Source organism: Topomyia yanbarensis, chromosome 2, assembly GCF_030247195.1.
Source record: "Topomyia yanbarensis strain Yona2022 chromosome 2, ASM3024719v1, whole genome shotgun sequence".
Classification (NCBI taxonomy): Eukaryota; Metazoa; Arthropoda; class Insecta; order Diptera; family Culicidae; genus Topomyia; species Topomyia yanbarensis.
This window is the reverse complement of record NC_080671.1, coordinates 350,420,947-350,436,849: the sequence shown is the minus strand read 5'-3', so window position 1 is coordinate 350,436,849 and position 15,903 is coordinate 350,420,947. Positions and strand designations below refer to the sequence as shown.

The 15,903-nt window shown below is 36.4% G+C and overlaps 2 protein-coding genes across 2 annotated transcripts; one reads left to right on the top strand and one right to left on the bottom strand.

Moving 5' to 3' along the window:
- The first annotated feature begins 3,066 nt into the window (after nucleotides 1–3,066).
- On the top strand, nucleotides 3,067–3,926 carry LOC131684229 (small ribosomal subunit protein mS26). The gene has a single exon (XM_058966920.1). The coding sequence runs from the start codon at nucleotides 3,203–3,205 to the stop codon at nucleotides 3,860–3,862; it is 660 nt and encodes a 219-aa protein (XP_058822903.1). The 5' UTR covers nucleotides 3,067–3,202; the 3' UTR covers nucleotides 3,863–3,926.
- A 7-nt stretch (nucleotides 3,927–3,933) lies between these two features.
- On the bottom strand, nucleotides 3,934–5,232 carry LOC131684223 (DNA-directed RNA polymerase III subunit RPC4). The gene is made up of 3 exons (XM_058966914.1): nucleotides 4,883–5,232; nucleotides 4,469–4,824; nucleotides 3,934–4,412 (listed from the first exon to the last, which is right to left on the bottom strand). The coding sequence occupies exons 1-3, from the start codon at nucleotides 5,113–5,115 to the stop codon at nucleotides 3,934–3,936; spliced, it is 1,068 nt and encodes a 355-aa protein (XP_058822897.1). The 5' UTR covers nucleotides 5,116–5,232.
- Between the last annotated feature and the right edge of the window lie 10,671 nt (nucleotides 5,233–15,903).

The window sequence follows — 15,903 nt, the reverse complement described above, 5'->3', positions numbered from 1 at the left end:
TTAAAAACACCAAAGTCTAAAACTAGGGACAATGTTTGTTAAAAAATGAAAATATTTGACCGCAACTTGAAGAAAAGTGTTGTTTTGAACATGTCGATGAATAACTAAAATTTTACATAATGACGCATCAATAAATTAAACAAACTATTGGACCTTAACGCAAGGCTTCAGATGTTGGCTTAGAAATCATGGCGGTGTAGCAGATAGCGGTAAAACTCGGCCTATCGATAAACTTTTAGTGAGTATACAGATATTACAAAATTCTATCTGGTCACCCTACTATAGAGCTAAGACAAAACATAGGGTTACCAAATGGTCTGAAAGCGAAATAAGGACATCTTGAATTTTGACCGAGACTAACAAATTTTACTCATCTTTGACTAAAATGTGTTAATGTGGTTGAGTGGTGTTAAGAAAAGATTTCCAATATTTTTTTTTTAGAACAGCGCTTTATTGTTCTTCTGGGGTCCTAAGAAACTATGCAGAATATTAGGCCGTGGCATCCCGTGTTAAATTTGAAATTTGTTTGGATATTAGTACGAGAAATCCTATTTTTTGCATTTTCATTTCCAAAAATCAAAGTTTTTCCTTAAGTATAGAACTTATTGATTAAAGTCCATGAAGTAACTAAGAAATTTGTCAACTGTGCTAGAAAGTGATAGCTGTTTAAAATTCGATGGTTCGAAATAGAGGACAAATCGTTTTTTTTTCTGTCAGCGCTCAACAAGATGAGAAACATGAAAAGTTAAGTTTGTAACTTTTCTTCAAGCAATAAAATTAATCAATGTTTTTGAATCATTAATCTGAACATAACAAATCAAAAGACTATAAGGAAGTGAACAACTAAAATGGAGTGTAAAATGTTTCATTCGCTTGAGTGAATTAAATCTAATTGATTTCAAATATAACATGAATTGAGATTAAAACTAAGGACATTTGAAGTAAAATTAAGTTATTTTATTTTTGCGTGTAGACAGCGTCCCCCCTGGCAAAAACAATCCAGAAGCACAACGAGTCGACGTCACGTCATAGCATAGATGCCAGATTTGCAGACTTTTAAATTAGGTTGCAGATTTTTTCGATGACGCAGATATTTGCAGATTTTTTAGTTTGGTTGCAGATATTTGCAAATTTTTTAGTTTAGTTGCAGATATTTACAGATTTTTGAATATAAAGGCTTTTGGGTACACTAGCTTTCCTGACATTTTTTGTTCCTCCCAGACTTTTAAAATTATTATTACAGACATTTGAAAAAAGTACCTGGCATCTCTGCGTCATAGCGTTCACACGATTCAATGGGAGCGGAACGAACGGTATAACGAAAGCAAGTCGATTTATTCTGTGATCACTCACACCCAGGTATCTGCTACGCCGCCATGATTTCTATGTCAACATCTAAAACGTCGGTCGATCCACAATGAACAGAACCGATTTCATTTGACACAATTTTGTGATAGTCGATTTCGTTTAATTTATTGGTGCACCATGGTGTAAAGTTTTTGTTATTCACCGACATGTCCAAAACACACATTTCTTTAAATAGCTATCCAATATTTTCTCTTTTTAACAAATGTCTAAAAATTGAGTCATGCCGTACGGTATCTGGCTAGTGAAAATCTAGCTTAGAGCAAAACAAGCAGAATAATTTGAATTGTCAGTGGGGCCCATAATTTGTGTGCCCGGTGAGATGTTGGCTTATGTCAGTTCAATACAAATCAAGAGTGCTGATTCAAATGGTCCTTAGTGACAAATGTAAACAAACTGAGTTATTTGCAGCGCAGCATGTGATTACAACATAGCTAACGAATACCGAAAACTAGGATTCATTATACCCAGTATTTATCAAAATAACAAGCATTATATAAAAAGTCGCAAAGTTTTCATGATCATATTTTGAAATTTTGCACTTGAGACCTTTTAAATTGAAAGGACCTATGCGTGAAACATTTCAAAACCTCTGCAGCTGTTCATAGGCGCCATGTAAAAACGACGCATGATTCATTTTATTCTATGTTTTTCCCACTGCACATAGGTACCTAGTAAAAACGTCCTAAGCATCAAAATAAAAGAAATTATTTTCTTCTGTTCATGCGACTTATTTTCGAAGTTGAATTTAGAAAGTATAATAAATTAAATGATAATTGGAAAGCTTAGTTATTCTAAAGTAACATGCCATTCGTTGGTTTTAACCACTGCCAGCCAATGGTTTGTTAATATAAACTAATGTTTCCCGCAATTTTTTTTCTGCAAGACTTCTGTTAAATCCAGTGCAACTATTTACCATAGTAATGAAGAACATTCGTATTCCGGTGCTCATTTTCTCGAAAACTTTGAAGATATTCAACATTCGTCGTATGAGCTACCTTTGCTGAAAAAAGCCTTATGTGCAGCGTCGTATGATTCTTAGGCCCGAAAAAAAGACCTATGTGAAAGGTCCTATAATTTTCAAAAGGACGCATCATTTCAAAGCGCTTAAAAACTACATTAGCACTAAACATTTCATGTTTTTAGTATTATTTACCTAAAGAGCATAGTCCATAGACTATATTGGCATAATTGTTCCATCAAAACGCATATTTCTCGACAAACATATGATTACGGCCTAAAAGCCAACTGTCAAAATCCACTTTGAATGAAAATTCCAGACACACCGTTACTAGTCGAACACAGTTCACAACAGTTTATGAAAGAGCAAACTTTTCTCTTTTATTTACTATCAACATCTGTGATTGGCGTATAACGATTTGTCCGGAATTTCCATGCAAAGTGGATTTTGACAGTTGGCTTTTAGGCCGTAATCATATGTTTGTCGAGATTTGTTCTCTAATAGGGATTTGTTTTAGGTCCATGAAACTTCAGCCTCGTTTTTCTCAGTTCGAGCTCAATGTTACTTAGGACCTTTTGAATAAGTACTCTTGAAATGGGCAGGGGTGCCATATACGTGCTCACACCATTCATGTAAGATTCATCTTACGAATACCAAAGAGCCCTCTTCGCCATACCTGTATATACGACATTGGGCAAAAACACGTGAAATGAACAGCTGAGAACGCTGCCCGTTCGAATGACAGTTTATTTTTCCTAAGCAACTTGCATTGCCAATTCCAAAGAATAGCTAAAAATATTTTTCCCATTTCATTATTATTGTGATTATAGTGTTTCGCCGTTTTCCGCATTTACCGTTTTTATTCAACGAACAGTCATGACTGGAATAACAGCAATTACCGGAATACTAACAACCAGATACCTACTGCAGCCTGCTAAAACAACATCGAATGTGCTGTTACAGTATACGGCCGTTCGATACCGTCGGAAACCTCGGTGGCTCGGAACGGCCAAAAGCAAATTGTTCCGTGTCCCAGAACGAAAACAGCAACCAGAGGAAGAAGTGGCGGAGCTCAAACGACTACACTACAATTATCACTCGCAGATGAAAGCCGTCCGCCGCTTTCTGATGGATGAGGTCGAGGCGTTGAAGCTGGTATCTCGTGCCGGTATGGTACTGCAGACACCAGAGGAGATTGAAGCCGAGTGGGAGCAAGCCCAACGCATTAATGAAGAATGGAATCGGGAAGTGGCAGAGAATCGCGATAAACGACTCTCGGAAGAACGAGAACAGCGTAAAAAATACGTGCTGGAACGATTGCTGGCGAAGGAACAGCGCGATCAAGAAAGACATGAACTAGTAAAGACCCGTGTTCAAGCAGAGATAGAACAATCAAAAAGTTTCATCACCAGAGAAAATATAGACCAGGCGATCGAGCTAGCGTTAGTGCAACCAATCAGTTACAATTTCGCGCTTGACTTAGATGGGAATATTCACAGAGGTGAGAAAACGCCGGTTCAAACGAATGAAAATTGATGAACACGTGTGATATAGAAATGTAGTACATGTACATTAAATAAAAACAAGTAGATTGGTAAAATTATCATTTATTTATTAAAAAGATATTCCCAATCCGGTGATGCATTTAGTTTTGCCTTAATTGTTGCTAAGTTAATGATGTTCCCGCTCCGTTCAGAAGGATTTGTGTTAATCGATACCAATTCTTGTAAGAAACCGCTGTCCATACCTAGGGTTAGATCAAATACCATTTTCCCAAGGATAAGCTTCACTTTACCGGACCGATATTGCAACAATTTTCCGACGTATCCCTCTTCAAGTTCGCGGACCGTGCAGCGAGGCGATTCGCTTACGTTGTCCGTCTCCTGCTGCTGGCTGGAGGAAGCATCAGTCTTACGAACTTCACTGTCAGTTCTGCCGGGTAACGCATCCGGCAATTGTAACAGGAAGAAGTTATTTTGTGTGCCGCTTGCTTTGATCGAATCAAGCAATTGGCTTGCTTCGGTTTTTGACATCAGTTCATCTTTGACCTCTGCTTTGACCGTGTCGGGTCGAAGTTTGTAGTCCACTAAAATATACTATTATTTAATAACCTACACATCTACAGTGATTTGAAATACTGACGGTTTTCCAATTTCACAGGCATGTTGGCACCACTTTCGTACTTTTTTGTTTCCTCCGGGGTCATCTCCTCGTTCTCCAACTCACCAAACAGATCGGAGATTCGCTTACGTTCCTCTTCAGGATCTACCTTAACTTCAGTCCGATAAACTGGTCTGCGGATTGCTTCCCCAGGTTCCTTAGATGAATTGTTGTATTTTTCGTATTTGGACCGTTGCAGCGTCCGCTGGGCAAGACCCTCGGAAAAGATACCAGCTGTTTGGATAAGAGAACCCTTGTTCTTAGCACCACCTTTGGTGTCCTTATTGCGCTCTGCCTTTACTCGATGCTTGGCTCCGGTGGAGGCAGTCTTAACATTACTGAAATAAGGTGGAAATCTTAAATATTGTACCATGAAAACCTCAGCTTTCAACCTACGTATCTTTGTTCCTAACCGCGTTCAAATTTGGTGTGTACACCTTTTTATTGGTTACCGGTTTCGTGACACGCCCATTTGTTAGTCCCCCAAGAGTAAGATCTCTGGGAACGCGAAAGGATGAAAGGCGTTCTGATTTCACCGTGATCGCAGGTTGTGCTGTCGCCGCTGCAATTGTGGCATTTCCCCTTGCTTTCAGTCCGGGTTCTTGCTTGATCTTAATAGTAGATTCCATTATATTATGCCGAACGTTGAAATAACGTCTCAAATAATATCACAAAATTGTTTTTAGATCTTAAAACTGTAAATAATTCAACGTGACTCGAGCACCGACTTTTTCATACAAATTGGTATGCAACAAAAACAAAACATTGAAAATGTAAACGTCACAAACAGCGTTGCCAACATTTTTTTCAAAAAAACTAGAACCTTTCTCAAAAAAACTGGAACCTTTCTAGAAAAAAAACTGGAAAAAACTGGATGCTCGAAAAAACCTACTATACTCTTGTTATGTTTAAGTCAACGATTCAATGAACGTAATTTTAAGTAAACACGTATGTTCCAAACCTTTTATTGAAAATTTGAGTCAGTTTTTGATATTGTTGTCCAAATTTTAAAAAATATTAAAACATCTGAATTTGAATGTAATTCTAATAGTTACAGTCGAATTTTATTGTTTTGAAGATTTTCAATCTACACAAAATCCACAAAATCGTAAATTTAAGACCCTTTACTAAACTTGAGAATGAGCTTAATCCTTTCTTACGATAGTATAGCAACTAGCTGCGAATACAACAAATGTTCATGTAAATATTTGACACAATGTACTGCCACCTTTATGTTTGAGTAAAATTCATTTGAAATCGTATCAAAATGTACATTCTTGTACCGTTTTACTCACAAGTAGTATAAAAAGAGTTCAGGTCACGGTGGATTTAAATCTTATTCTGCGGCACTCTGCATCATCCCATCGCTTGCTTGAAAATTCTGTGAATCGAGTTACAATTTGTGAGAAAGAAATCTAAATAAATGAATATTAAAAAAAACTGGATAAAACTGGCTAAAATTTCAAAAAACTGGAAGATTTTTCAGATTGTCTGTTTGACTGGATGTTGTAAAAAAAACTGGAAGAATCCAGTTTAAACTGGAAGGTTGGCATCGCTGGTCACAAATATCGAGATTCGAGACCACGCACGATTTTTTCTCATCGAATTCCAGTGCACGGAAACGAAAAACTACCTAAAATTGAGTTCCTTTGGCTCAATCTCGTGGTATCGTGGGGGAACTTAAAATTAGGTAAACCGTGTTGAAGGTAGTTTCCATTTAACCACGGCAAAAATTACAACTCATTGATAGGTTGTTTATACTCAAATTTAAGTTGAATTTACCTAATTTTGAGTATGCCCCAAACAACTCAAAAGTACCTTCCTCCACGGAAGATCTCGACTGAGTCGAATCTCTCGTTTTGTTTTTGACAACACTAATAAGTGCGAAAGCGACGCACAACTCAAAAGTAAGTTAAAAGAACTTATGCTGCAGGTTGTTTTATTTAACCGTGTAAGGTACCAACTAGAAAAACTCTACACTAAGAAAAATAGTGTGGTAACAATTACTATATGAGGAGGTAAATTCGACTTTGCGAGTATAGTGATTATTAGCCGACTACAGCATTAGGTGACTTTAACTATATGCATGTTCAAGTATACTATACATGAGATCAGTATGATAATAGTAATATTGAACACTCCATTGTAAGTATAACCAAATACAAATATGTTAATACGGAATGCTCTGATGATTTTTCGAGGACACGTTTTACGCTACCCTGTACCTGGAAAGGTACACTGTCAAAGTGACAATGTACTTTGATGAAATGGTGCTAAAACTGGCAGCACTGTGAACCGAAAAAAATATCGACTGCGTCACCATGGGCATTGTTTATTATGCTGAAAATCAGGAAAAATTAGAACCTTGAGGACTCAAGGAAAAGTTTCGTTTCTGATGATGCGACTTGTGCTGCGGAATCGAAACCGCGAAGAAACCGGCGATGAGAGCAATATTACAACCTGGAAGGAGAAGCTTTCTTGACGGCCGTACTGCAGGTTTTAAGTAATTAGGTAGTAACAGATGATCAACCAATTGATTAATTCTACCTCCAACAGGTTGACAAAGTATCCTGGTATCTGTTACATTCCATGCGTCAATCCCGGACGAAACCAAACAGGCTTCTCCTCCAGGGGTTTTCTCTAGTTTACAGGGTCGTAGCAGTGATCAAAAGTCCAAAACACTGATTTTTCTGTCCTAATCAAAGTTATTTCATTACGGTGTGTATGGTGGCCGTGCAGCGGTGGGGAGGAATTCGAGTGGATCGTGATGGGCGTATGGTGGATGACGGTCGTATGTGGTTGCTGGATGGCTCGCTGGGCGATGGTCGATTGCGGTTGATGGTTTAGTAGCAGAGCGACGATCGTATGCTGTTGCAGGTTAACTCATTGACTGTTGGAGACAAAATGACGCCTTGCTGGTCGAGACCTTCGCGGTGGCCTTCGAAGCCAGGCAGAAAAACCACATTTAATGTGGTAGTGACTTGGGTCTGGTTCATGTATTTGGCTGGTTTCACGAACTTGGAAATCGGGGTGTCTTTGTCGTACAAGCCTCCAGTCAAAGCTTAATAGGTTCTCTTTTAGGTAGGAGGAGGCATGGGGCTCTTATATGGCATTGGGTTTTTAGCTCAGGTTATATTACCTGACTCGAACTACCCTAAACTCGCAGAATCTCTTCCACTGCACTGAAAGCTAGTAAAGATGAAACGTGTAACTACATACTGAGTATGCGGTAAACTTACTGAACTGATTCGAAAACTATATTAACACTTCTCGAGTGCTTGGTGTCTTAAGTGTAAAGGACCTACTTAATCCCAATCCACTAATTGCATATCCAATTACATGCCTTACCACCCCCCCCCCCCCTCTCCTTTAACACTTCATTTTCCACGTCATTCGCCCAATATTTCCTATTTCCATCCGTTAATGCAATATCCCATTACTTCTGTTCCAATATATTTGTATTTGATGTGTCGTGTGATATGTGTGTTACACTATTAAATAATCATTTAGTTTTACAATTGATAAAGGGAGTGGAATGTATATTTTCTTTTATTAAGCTCAATTAAATAGTTGCCGACAATATTGCCCACAATTTATAATTACTATTTTTCACATCAGATCAAGACGAACACTAATAAACAATACAGACATTTACTGCCCATGATCGTAGTCACGAAAGTTTTGTATAGACCAGGTATAGACATGCTTTCCTACTAGATCACTTTACGGTTGAATAGGATGTTGATGTACCCCCTAGTGCCTACCCCTGAAGCCACCAGTACCGCTGAACATATTCGATTATTCTAGCCACTTACCACTTGTCTAACAGATATGAAGCATTGGGTTCTTTAAATCTAGTTTTCGGTGAGCCAAAAAAAGTTAATGCTTTTGTATGGGACCTTGGCGTATTTAATTTGTATTTGGTATAACCAATGTATGTACAACGATCAGCGTAACAATATGCATAGTAATATTTAGCTGAAAATGTTTGTAATAACAAACCCAGAAGAGTCATACTATCATAGTAAAATTGAACACGACGTTGTGTGAATCACCATTGCAAGTAGGATGCTTGACATAAAAAATCTAGTCATCTTAACCTGGGACTGTTTGTAATAACTAAAACGGTGTGATTTTGACATTTGTTGATTGGTTATTTCAAAATGGAATTTGTGGTTGAATTGAAAATGACGTAGGGTAATATAACCAGTTATACGAGGGACAAAATTATAACGAATTCTGAAAAAATAGGAATTGAATTTATTTCGAGCCTTTTCTTTTTATAATCTTGATATATATCTTATATGATATTTGGTTTGTTTATAATGTTGTATCCTATTTATAGTACCTACTTCTTTAACTTAATCAGGTGCATGTTGTCAATTTTATAAATGTTTAGAGGAGGCTCAGCGTTTGCTTCTGCATTGTAAACTGCAGATTTAAATGCACAATCATTCACTTCAAACACGCAAAAGCAAACCAACAAGAAGTAAAATTGTGTATGTATATCCAAGTACTATCCATTTATTATTTAGTATTGAATATCTGCAATGTAATAGGCAATTATAGCCCTCAGCCTTCTCTTTATCTGCCATCACTCTAAATCCGGAAAACATTGAAAAAATACTATGCTATATTTCATCCTAAGGAGGAAAATTTGGTAAAAAAAAATCGGGATTGAAAAAATAATTTTAGGACGTCCATATTCTTCCATTAACAAAATGCTGAAGTATTTACTTACTTGACGCAATATTGATCCAATAAATCCGTGAAAATTAAAAAATTAAAAGCTTTTTGTGTGAAACTTTTGATTGTAATGGCGGCGTCGTGTAGGAATACAAAAATGGGAACACAACCATTGACAAAATGCATAGTCAATAGTAGTACAAAGCATAGTCGGCTGAAAAACACTATACGCCAATGGTGCTTCCGATGAAATCACGTTCACACAAACAATGTATTTAGTTATTTTAACATCTGCATTCTTATAAGTACTAAATAGTTTGTCTTTGTGACTTATTATTATATTGTAAAGAGGACAATGAAAAGAAAAGTAGTCATGACATTGCCCAAGTAACCAATAAGCATTATAACGTAGCCTAATATCTGCTTTAGATCCACATATAAAGCTGTCCTTAAAAGCCGTGAAGCCCTAAATACTTATATAATGCTGATATTATGCCAGAAAAGGCGAAATATAGTGCTATTACTGTGCAGAGATTGACATCTCTTTTCTGCAGTACTAATGCTATTATATAGCAAAAGCGTACAAATGTCAAATTTGAAAGCCTTATATTGGCACTACTAATGCTGTTAAAAAGCTTCAGTTGGTTGTCATTGTTCGCCATGGTTTTAAAACCATTTCTTATGTTTCCTTTCGGTATGATTAGTAAAAAGGAAAAATTTTAAAATAAAACATTCTGTTTAAAACCGTAATTGACTCTGTTCTAATGCATTGTAATGAATATCCTTAATGGGTTTTCGTTCTCACATGATATGAATGTTTACGAAAATTACCTTTAGTAAGTCTCGAACTGAGGTACCTTGTCTCGTCCTTCACGGTAAGTGCGCTGCGTTTGCTTCCTGGACTATATTGCATATGTTCGATTGAAATGAAATATGCCGAATATAATCTTCAAGAAGAGTTGCATAACAAATAAACCCACAGCATTACAATAGCATTATATCAGCTTTTTATTTGCTATATAATGGCATTAAATGCACTTGTAAAGCTTACATGCTTTAAAGATCCTTGAAGCATGTACGCGTTATATCAGCTTTATATACGCATATAGAGCAAGCTATAATGCTATATGTCGGCTGTGCAGTTATGCATTATTGATGCTAATATAGAGCTTTATTGCGTTGTTAATGCTGTAATGGAGTTTCAATGCAACATTAGTGCAAATGTATAGCCAATATAGTGCAATGGCTTAATGCTTATGGTTACTTGGGTGATACTGATTATATCTAGGATGTTCGAATTTTCATTTTTACTTTTAAATGGTCATTCCAACAATAATTGCCATTTCAAAACTGACAATAGAATAGTCTGAATCACCATACAAGGTATTTAATAATTGGCGATTCTACGTTGAAACCGCTCGTAGATAGCGCAGGAAGGAAAGTGTTACTGATTTGATTCTGTGCTGTCATAGTGCATATATTTTCTGTAAACATTGGTAAAAAACGACTTTTAAACACCAAATTACCGATCAAATTGTTGATAATTGTTTATGAAAATGAAGGAAAACCATCATTTTATAAGATGATGAGTAAACATCTTGCGAAAAGAGTGTAAAACATAGTGGTTTCTAATATTATTCGTAGAGCTATATGCGCGCTGTTTCGAAATGTAATTTGTTGAGCACCGTAGCCGCCGCAACAGCATTTCCCGTTCGTCCTAAGTTAAGCTAAACCTTCATGAGATGGTGTAAATTCATGAAACTCTCCAGATCAGGCGAGGAAAGAATATATCCGGCTAATAGGAAAGTGTCAGCTTTGTATCATGCACAGCCGATCCTTCTCTCCGATAGCCTTCACTGAATCTCCTACGTAGTTCAAAATATGAAGGAGTTTGACATTGGTACTGATTGGGTCTCGGTTTCGAGTTGGAACTTTATTTATGGAACGATTTTTTATAACCACAATAATACCCCGATTACATTTCGAAGAAATGTATGAGTGAAATAGTTGCAAATGGCTACAATTTCAGAATAATTGCAAATAAAACTAAATTTCTTACTCGTTTCATTCATATTTTGGCAGTGGTAAGCTTTTTCCGAGAAGATAATGAAGATTTTGTTGTAAGCTACGACTCACTTACGGGTGAAAAAAAGCAAACTGTATCACTTTGCCAGTTCATGAGCTGAATCATAGGTGTCGCACGACTAATTTTGGCTTTGCCGCAAATCGCCAATATTCCATGGTCATTTTTGAGATGTTAAATATTGTTGCAGTGACAATAGTCGAAACGTCATGAATACCAAGAGCATAGTTCAGCGGTAGTCATTTTTTCTAGTATTTTATACAATATAGAAGTGTGGCTTTACCGATCTTATGGTCAGTACTACTATTTTGGCGAATGGTTGAAATAACCAGAAAAGTCTGGTCGTAGATACTATAATTCTTTTCTCAGTGTAGTAAGAGAACAGCGGAGAGAAAAACAGCATATTTGGCAACGTATACCCCAGCATTGTATGGCAACACGTCCAATGTTATAAGAATAGGCAATGTTCGATTGAATTCGTTTTTTGACAGCTAAACGCGAATCCAATCGATTCAAAATGGAGTCTCCGCAGTTCTCTTTCTAGAGTTTTTCAATGTGTTGGTCACCCGGATAGAATTTTACAATAGCATTTACCCTACAAACAATCATAAAATAATAAATATTTTAGTTATTACTGTTTCAACATTGTTCGATGCCAAGTTCTCACAGTAGATTTACAATAAAATTTCATGTAACAATAAATTTCACTGTTCAGCAAAAAACTAATACAGTGCATTCACATTAAATTTTACTGTTTTCGAGAAAAAAATGTATGGAGAAAAACTGATTTTTTTAATGTTAAGATACATAACCACCCCCCTTTTTCACTGTAAAAGTCTATTTTACATTGAAATTTACTATAAAAACGTTAAAGTTTATTGTTTTTGTATTGTAGCATAACACTAAAACTTACTGTAAATTATTGTAAAAATACTGTACTGTCACAGTGAAAATCAAGGTTTTGTTACTGTACATTTCTATTCGGGCATTGTTCATTGAATAGTCAAATATTTCAACGCTTTTTTGTGCAAAGGGCGATACTTACAAATGAAAACATAAGGCTAATAGCTACATCGTTATACCAGTGTAAACTAGACTTGCCACCCACCGCTCGCGTATGGCAGATGCAGCTATTCAAACAGGGTTGCTATGGTTACTAATAAAATCCACTTGTTTTGAAGTCATGCTGCTTCTTTAGTTAATAACTTTTCTCAGGAAATTTTCATAACCTTTTAATGTTCCACGAATGTGTTCAGTAGAAGATTACCTTTAGAAATATATAGTGTGCTGATTAATTGAATGATGAGGCGATTTTTTAAGAATTTATTTTCAATGTTAACCGATTTTCCATACAAACTTCCATATAAACTTTGAAATTTTTGGAGGGTCTGTAGACACAACCAATCGGTACCAAAATTTGCACAATTACTAAGGACCATAAAAGGAATCAGAAAAGCCTGGTTGAGCTAAAAGTGAAAAATTGAACCAGTCTAGTGAGTATTCTGGTTGCAGTTGAAAATCAAAACAGTGAATTTGCGCCTTTCGATTTTTCTCCTATTTTCAGCGAGCGGAACTAAAGCGCAACTGGTATAGATGATGCGCAAGTTGATTCTCTAACATGTATACAAGATGCGCTTTAGTTGCCCACGTTGAAACGATTTTAAGTACAGCGCCTTCGTACTTTAAATACGCAAAATATTTTAATTGCCGTCAACCGTCGGCTATGCTATCGAGATCATCATTGGATCTAGATCGCGGAAACATCAACGATTTCATTTTTAATATTTTTCCGTAAGTGAAAACTGATCATGTAGGCTATGCGAAAATTTAATTTTATGGAATTCTAAACTGATGTCTCGCCACGATGATTCTGCATTAGAGTGGGACATGGTTGTATGAAAAAAATAAAATTTTGCTCCGAGTAACTTTTTGGGTCCCATTTAGCTCCCAGAACAACTCTGCAAATTTTAAGCTCGATCGGTGAATCTATATTTTTGCGCCTACGGTTTAAAGTTTACATGGAATTTCGTATGGGAAAATCGGCTTTTGCAAAATAATTCATCCAAGAGTCGCCCGTTATCTCCTAAAAATAAATCGTTATGTGGTTTTTATAGGAAATTTGTTAAAGAAACAAAGTTTAGAAGACTGCAAAACGATCTGACGCTTGTGAAAAAAGTTATTAAGAAAACACCGATTGATGCCTTCAAGATCGATGAAAATTTCACTTTTCATAGCATCACTGCTGCTGACTATCAAATTACATACAAAATTTTTAACTTTCTCTAATTATGTGCAAAAGAAGCCTCAATTTATCCCTCAAAACTCTTGCGGGGTAGCCAAACAATACAGATAATTGATTTAGACACATTTGGATAAGATCAAAACAAAATTTCAAATAACTGGACAACCAACAGCAGTGGTGCTAGAAAAAATGAATATTTTATCAATCGTCAGAGCATCATTCGGTTTCAGCTTAATAACTTTTTTTTCTCAAGCGTCAGATCATTTCGTGGTTTTCGAGACTTTGTTTCTTTGTTAAATTTCCTATAAAAGCCACTTAACGGTTTATTTTCAGGAAGCAATGGGCGGTTCCTGGAGGAATTGTTCCGTGAAAGTTCATTTTCCCATATAAAATCCATGTAAACTTTAAACAGCGGGCGCAAAAATATAGTTTCAGGGATCGAGCTAAGAATTTGCACAGTTGTTCTAGGACCCAAATGGTACCTAAAAAGTTGCTCGGAGCTGGAATGTAATTTTTGTCCCACCCTATTCTGCATACGAGTACACGGCACTGCTTTCTCCGTCAGTTCCGGGGACCGACAAATTCGAATCTACTGCATACATCCGGTTAGATTCGTGTTGGCGGAGCCGAAGGTTCGGCAACCCTGTCGGTCTGTTTGTCAGGCACAGCATAAAGGAAGAACTGTCAGATTGAATAGCAGTAGAAAATAAAACGTGCTTGATTTGGTCGTGTTTATTTAATTTAAATAAATAATTGCGAAGTTTGGAGATAAGGCCAAGAGTAAGGCGCCTTAAATTCTAAGTTTTGTTATACTAAAATGAATTTCCCTAATTTAAATTTGTACCTACAGTTGAAGCGTAAATATACGACTTTCGAAAAGTGGAGCCTACTTTAATTTGAGAAAACTGCAGCGGAGTTTTGATTTTACCCAAATTCCCCGGACAATAGGGATCTTTAGGGGTGTGCGGGTTAAGGCATATTCTGATGCAGATTAGTACCGTGAGTTAATATCTCAGGTCTTTTTAAATTTTTTGACCCGAAACTATTGAAAAAAACATTTTTTAGTTTGTTTCCTTTTAGGACAATAACACATCCAAACCCATGCGACTTGCACGACTCTATAGGTTGCCTTATCAGATCTACCATAGTTTGCAGATGAAACTTGGGATCACTGAAAAAAATCCAAACGTTAATTCTATTTGCTTCAAACCGCTTAAAATTCATATGAAGAAGAAATGCTATTGTTATCTCGCGCACACATATCTTCTATGTGTCAACTGTATAAACTATGTATGAACACACATAAGTTATATGTGCATATTGTTATAGAATGGGGTTTTATGTGCCCAATAGTTATGAAATGTGAATGTAAGATTAATATTTCTTGTAAATACACACATTAGGTTTATGTGCCAGCAAATAGTGTCTATATGCCTCCGTTAATTGCAAAAATCTATGTGTAAAATCAATAGGCATAACGTTTACTTTTTTTTGAGTGATGGCAGGCTGCTAGCGGATTGACAAAGTACCAGATCATGCTGTGTGGGGTTCTGTCCCGGTTAACAATGAGGCGAACGAGATATTTGCAGATACGTCATTTAGTAGGAAAACTGTCAGTTTGCTGGATGAATTTAATTTGGTTTTTTTAAATTTAAAAATCATAAAATAATCATTAAGGTTTAAGAATGATATGAGTGTACTCGTAAGGACACCCGCTACCAATACATATGAAAAACTGGCACAATTTTTCCAAATTAAAGATCCCTATTCGTTTCACCAAACCAGTTAAATTGGCAAGATCTTAAAATGTATCTGCTGACTGATCGGCATCGTGCAGCAAACTACTAAATAATTTTGAGCAATTCTTACTTTGGTCACTTCAGCAGGAATACATTTCACATTTTTGTTAGTTTTGGTTTGCATAAAATGAAATATGAAATAATATTAAACATATACACTAGAGGTGTAAGAATATGAAATTATGTCACTGTGAGTAAACAACATATCTTGGCCTTTAGAACTGCCTTCATCAAACCAAACAAATGTAGTTCCTGGCAGTAAAAGAGAAAATTAATGAATAAAGTTTAAACTTTGCGGGGGTTTAGATTAGGTTGGTTACCCTACTTTTGAAATCTTTCTGCGTATACGCTTCAATTGATCAAAATCACCCATACCTCAGAAATAAAGACGCTGAATCCCTCTGGATAAAGACTCGCCATCTCTATCTTATTCTTATTATTCATCTGTAAGTGTCATTCCAATCGAGCAACAGACCTGTCAAAAGCACTCAATCCGAAGAAAATCGCTTGGAATCCTTCTGGAACGAGGGCCGTTGACAGGTCTCGTACTCGATTGGAATGACACTGACAGATAAATGGTAAACAAACGATAGACGTGTCGAGTCTT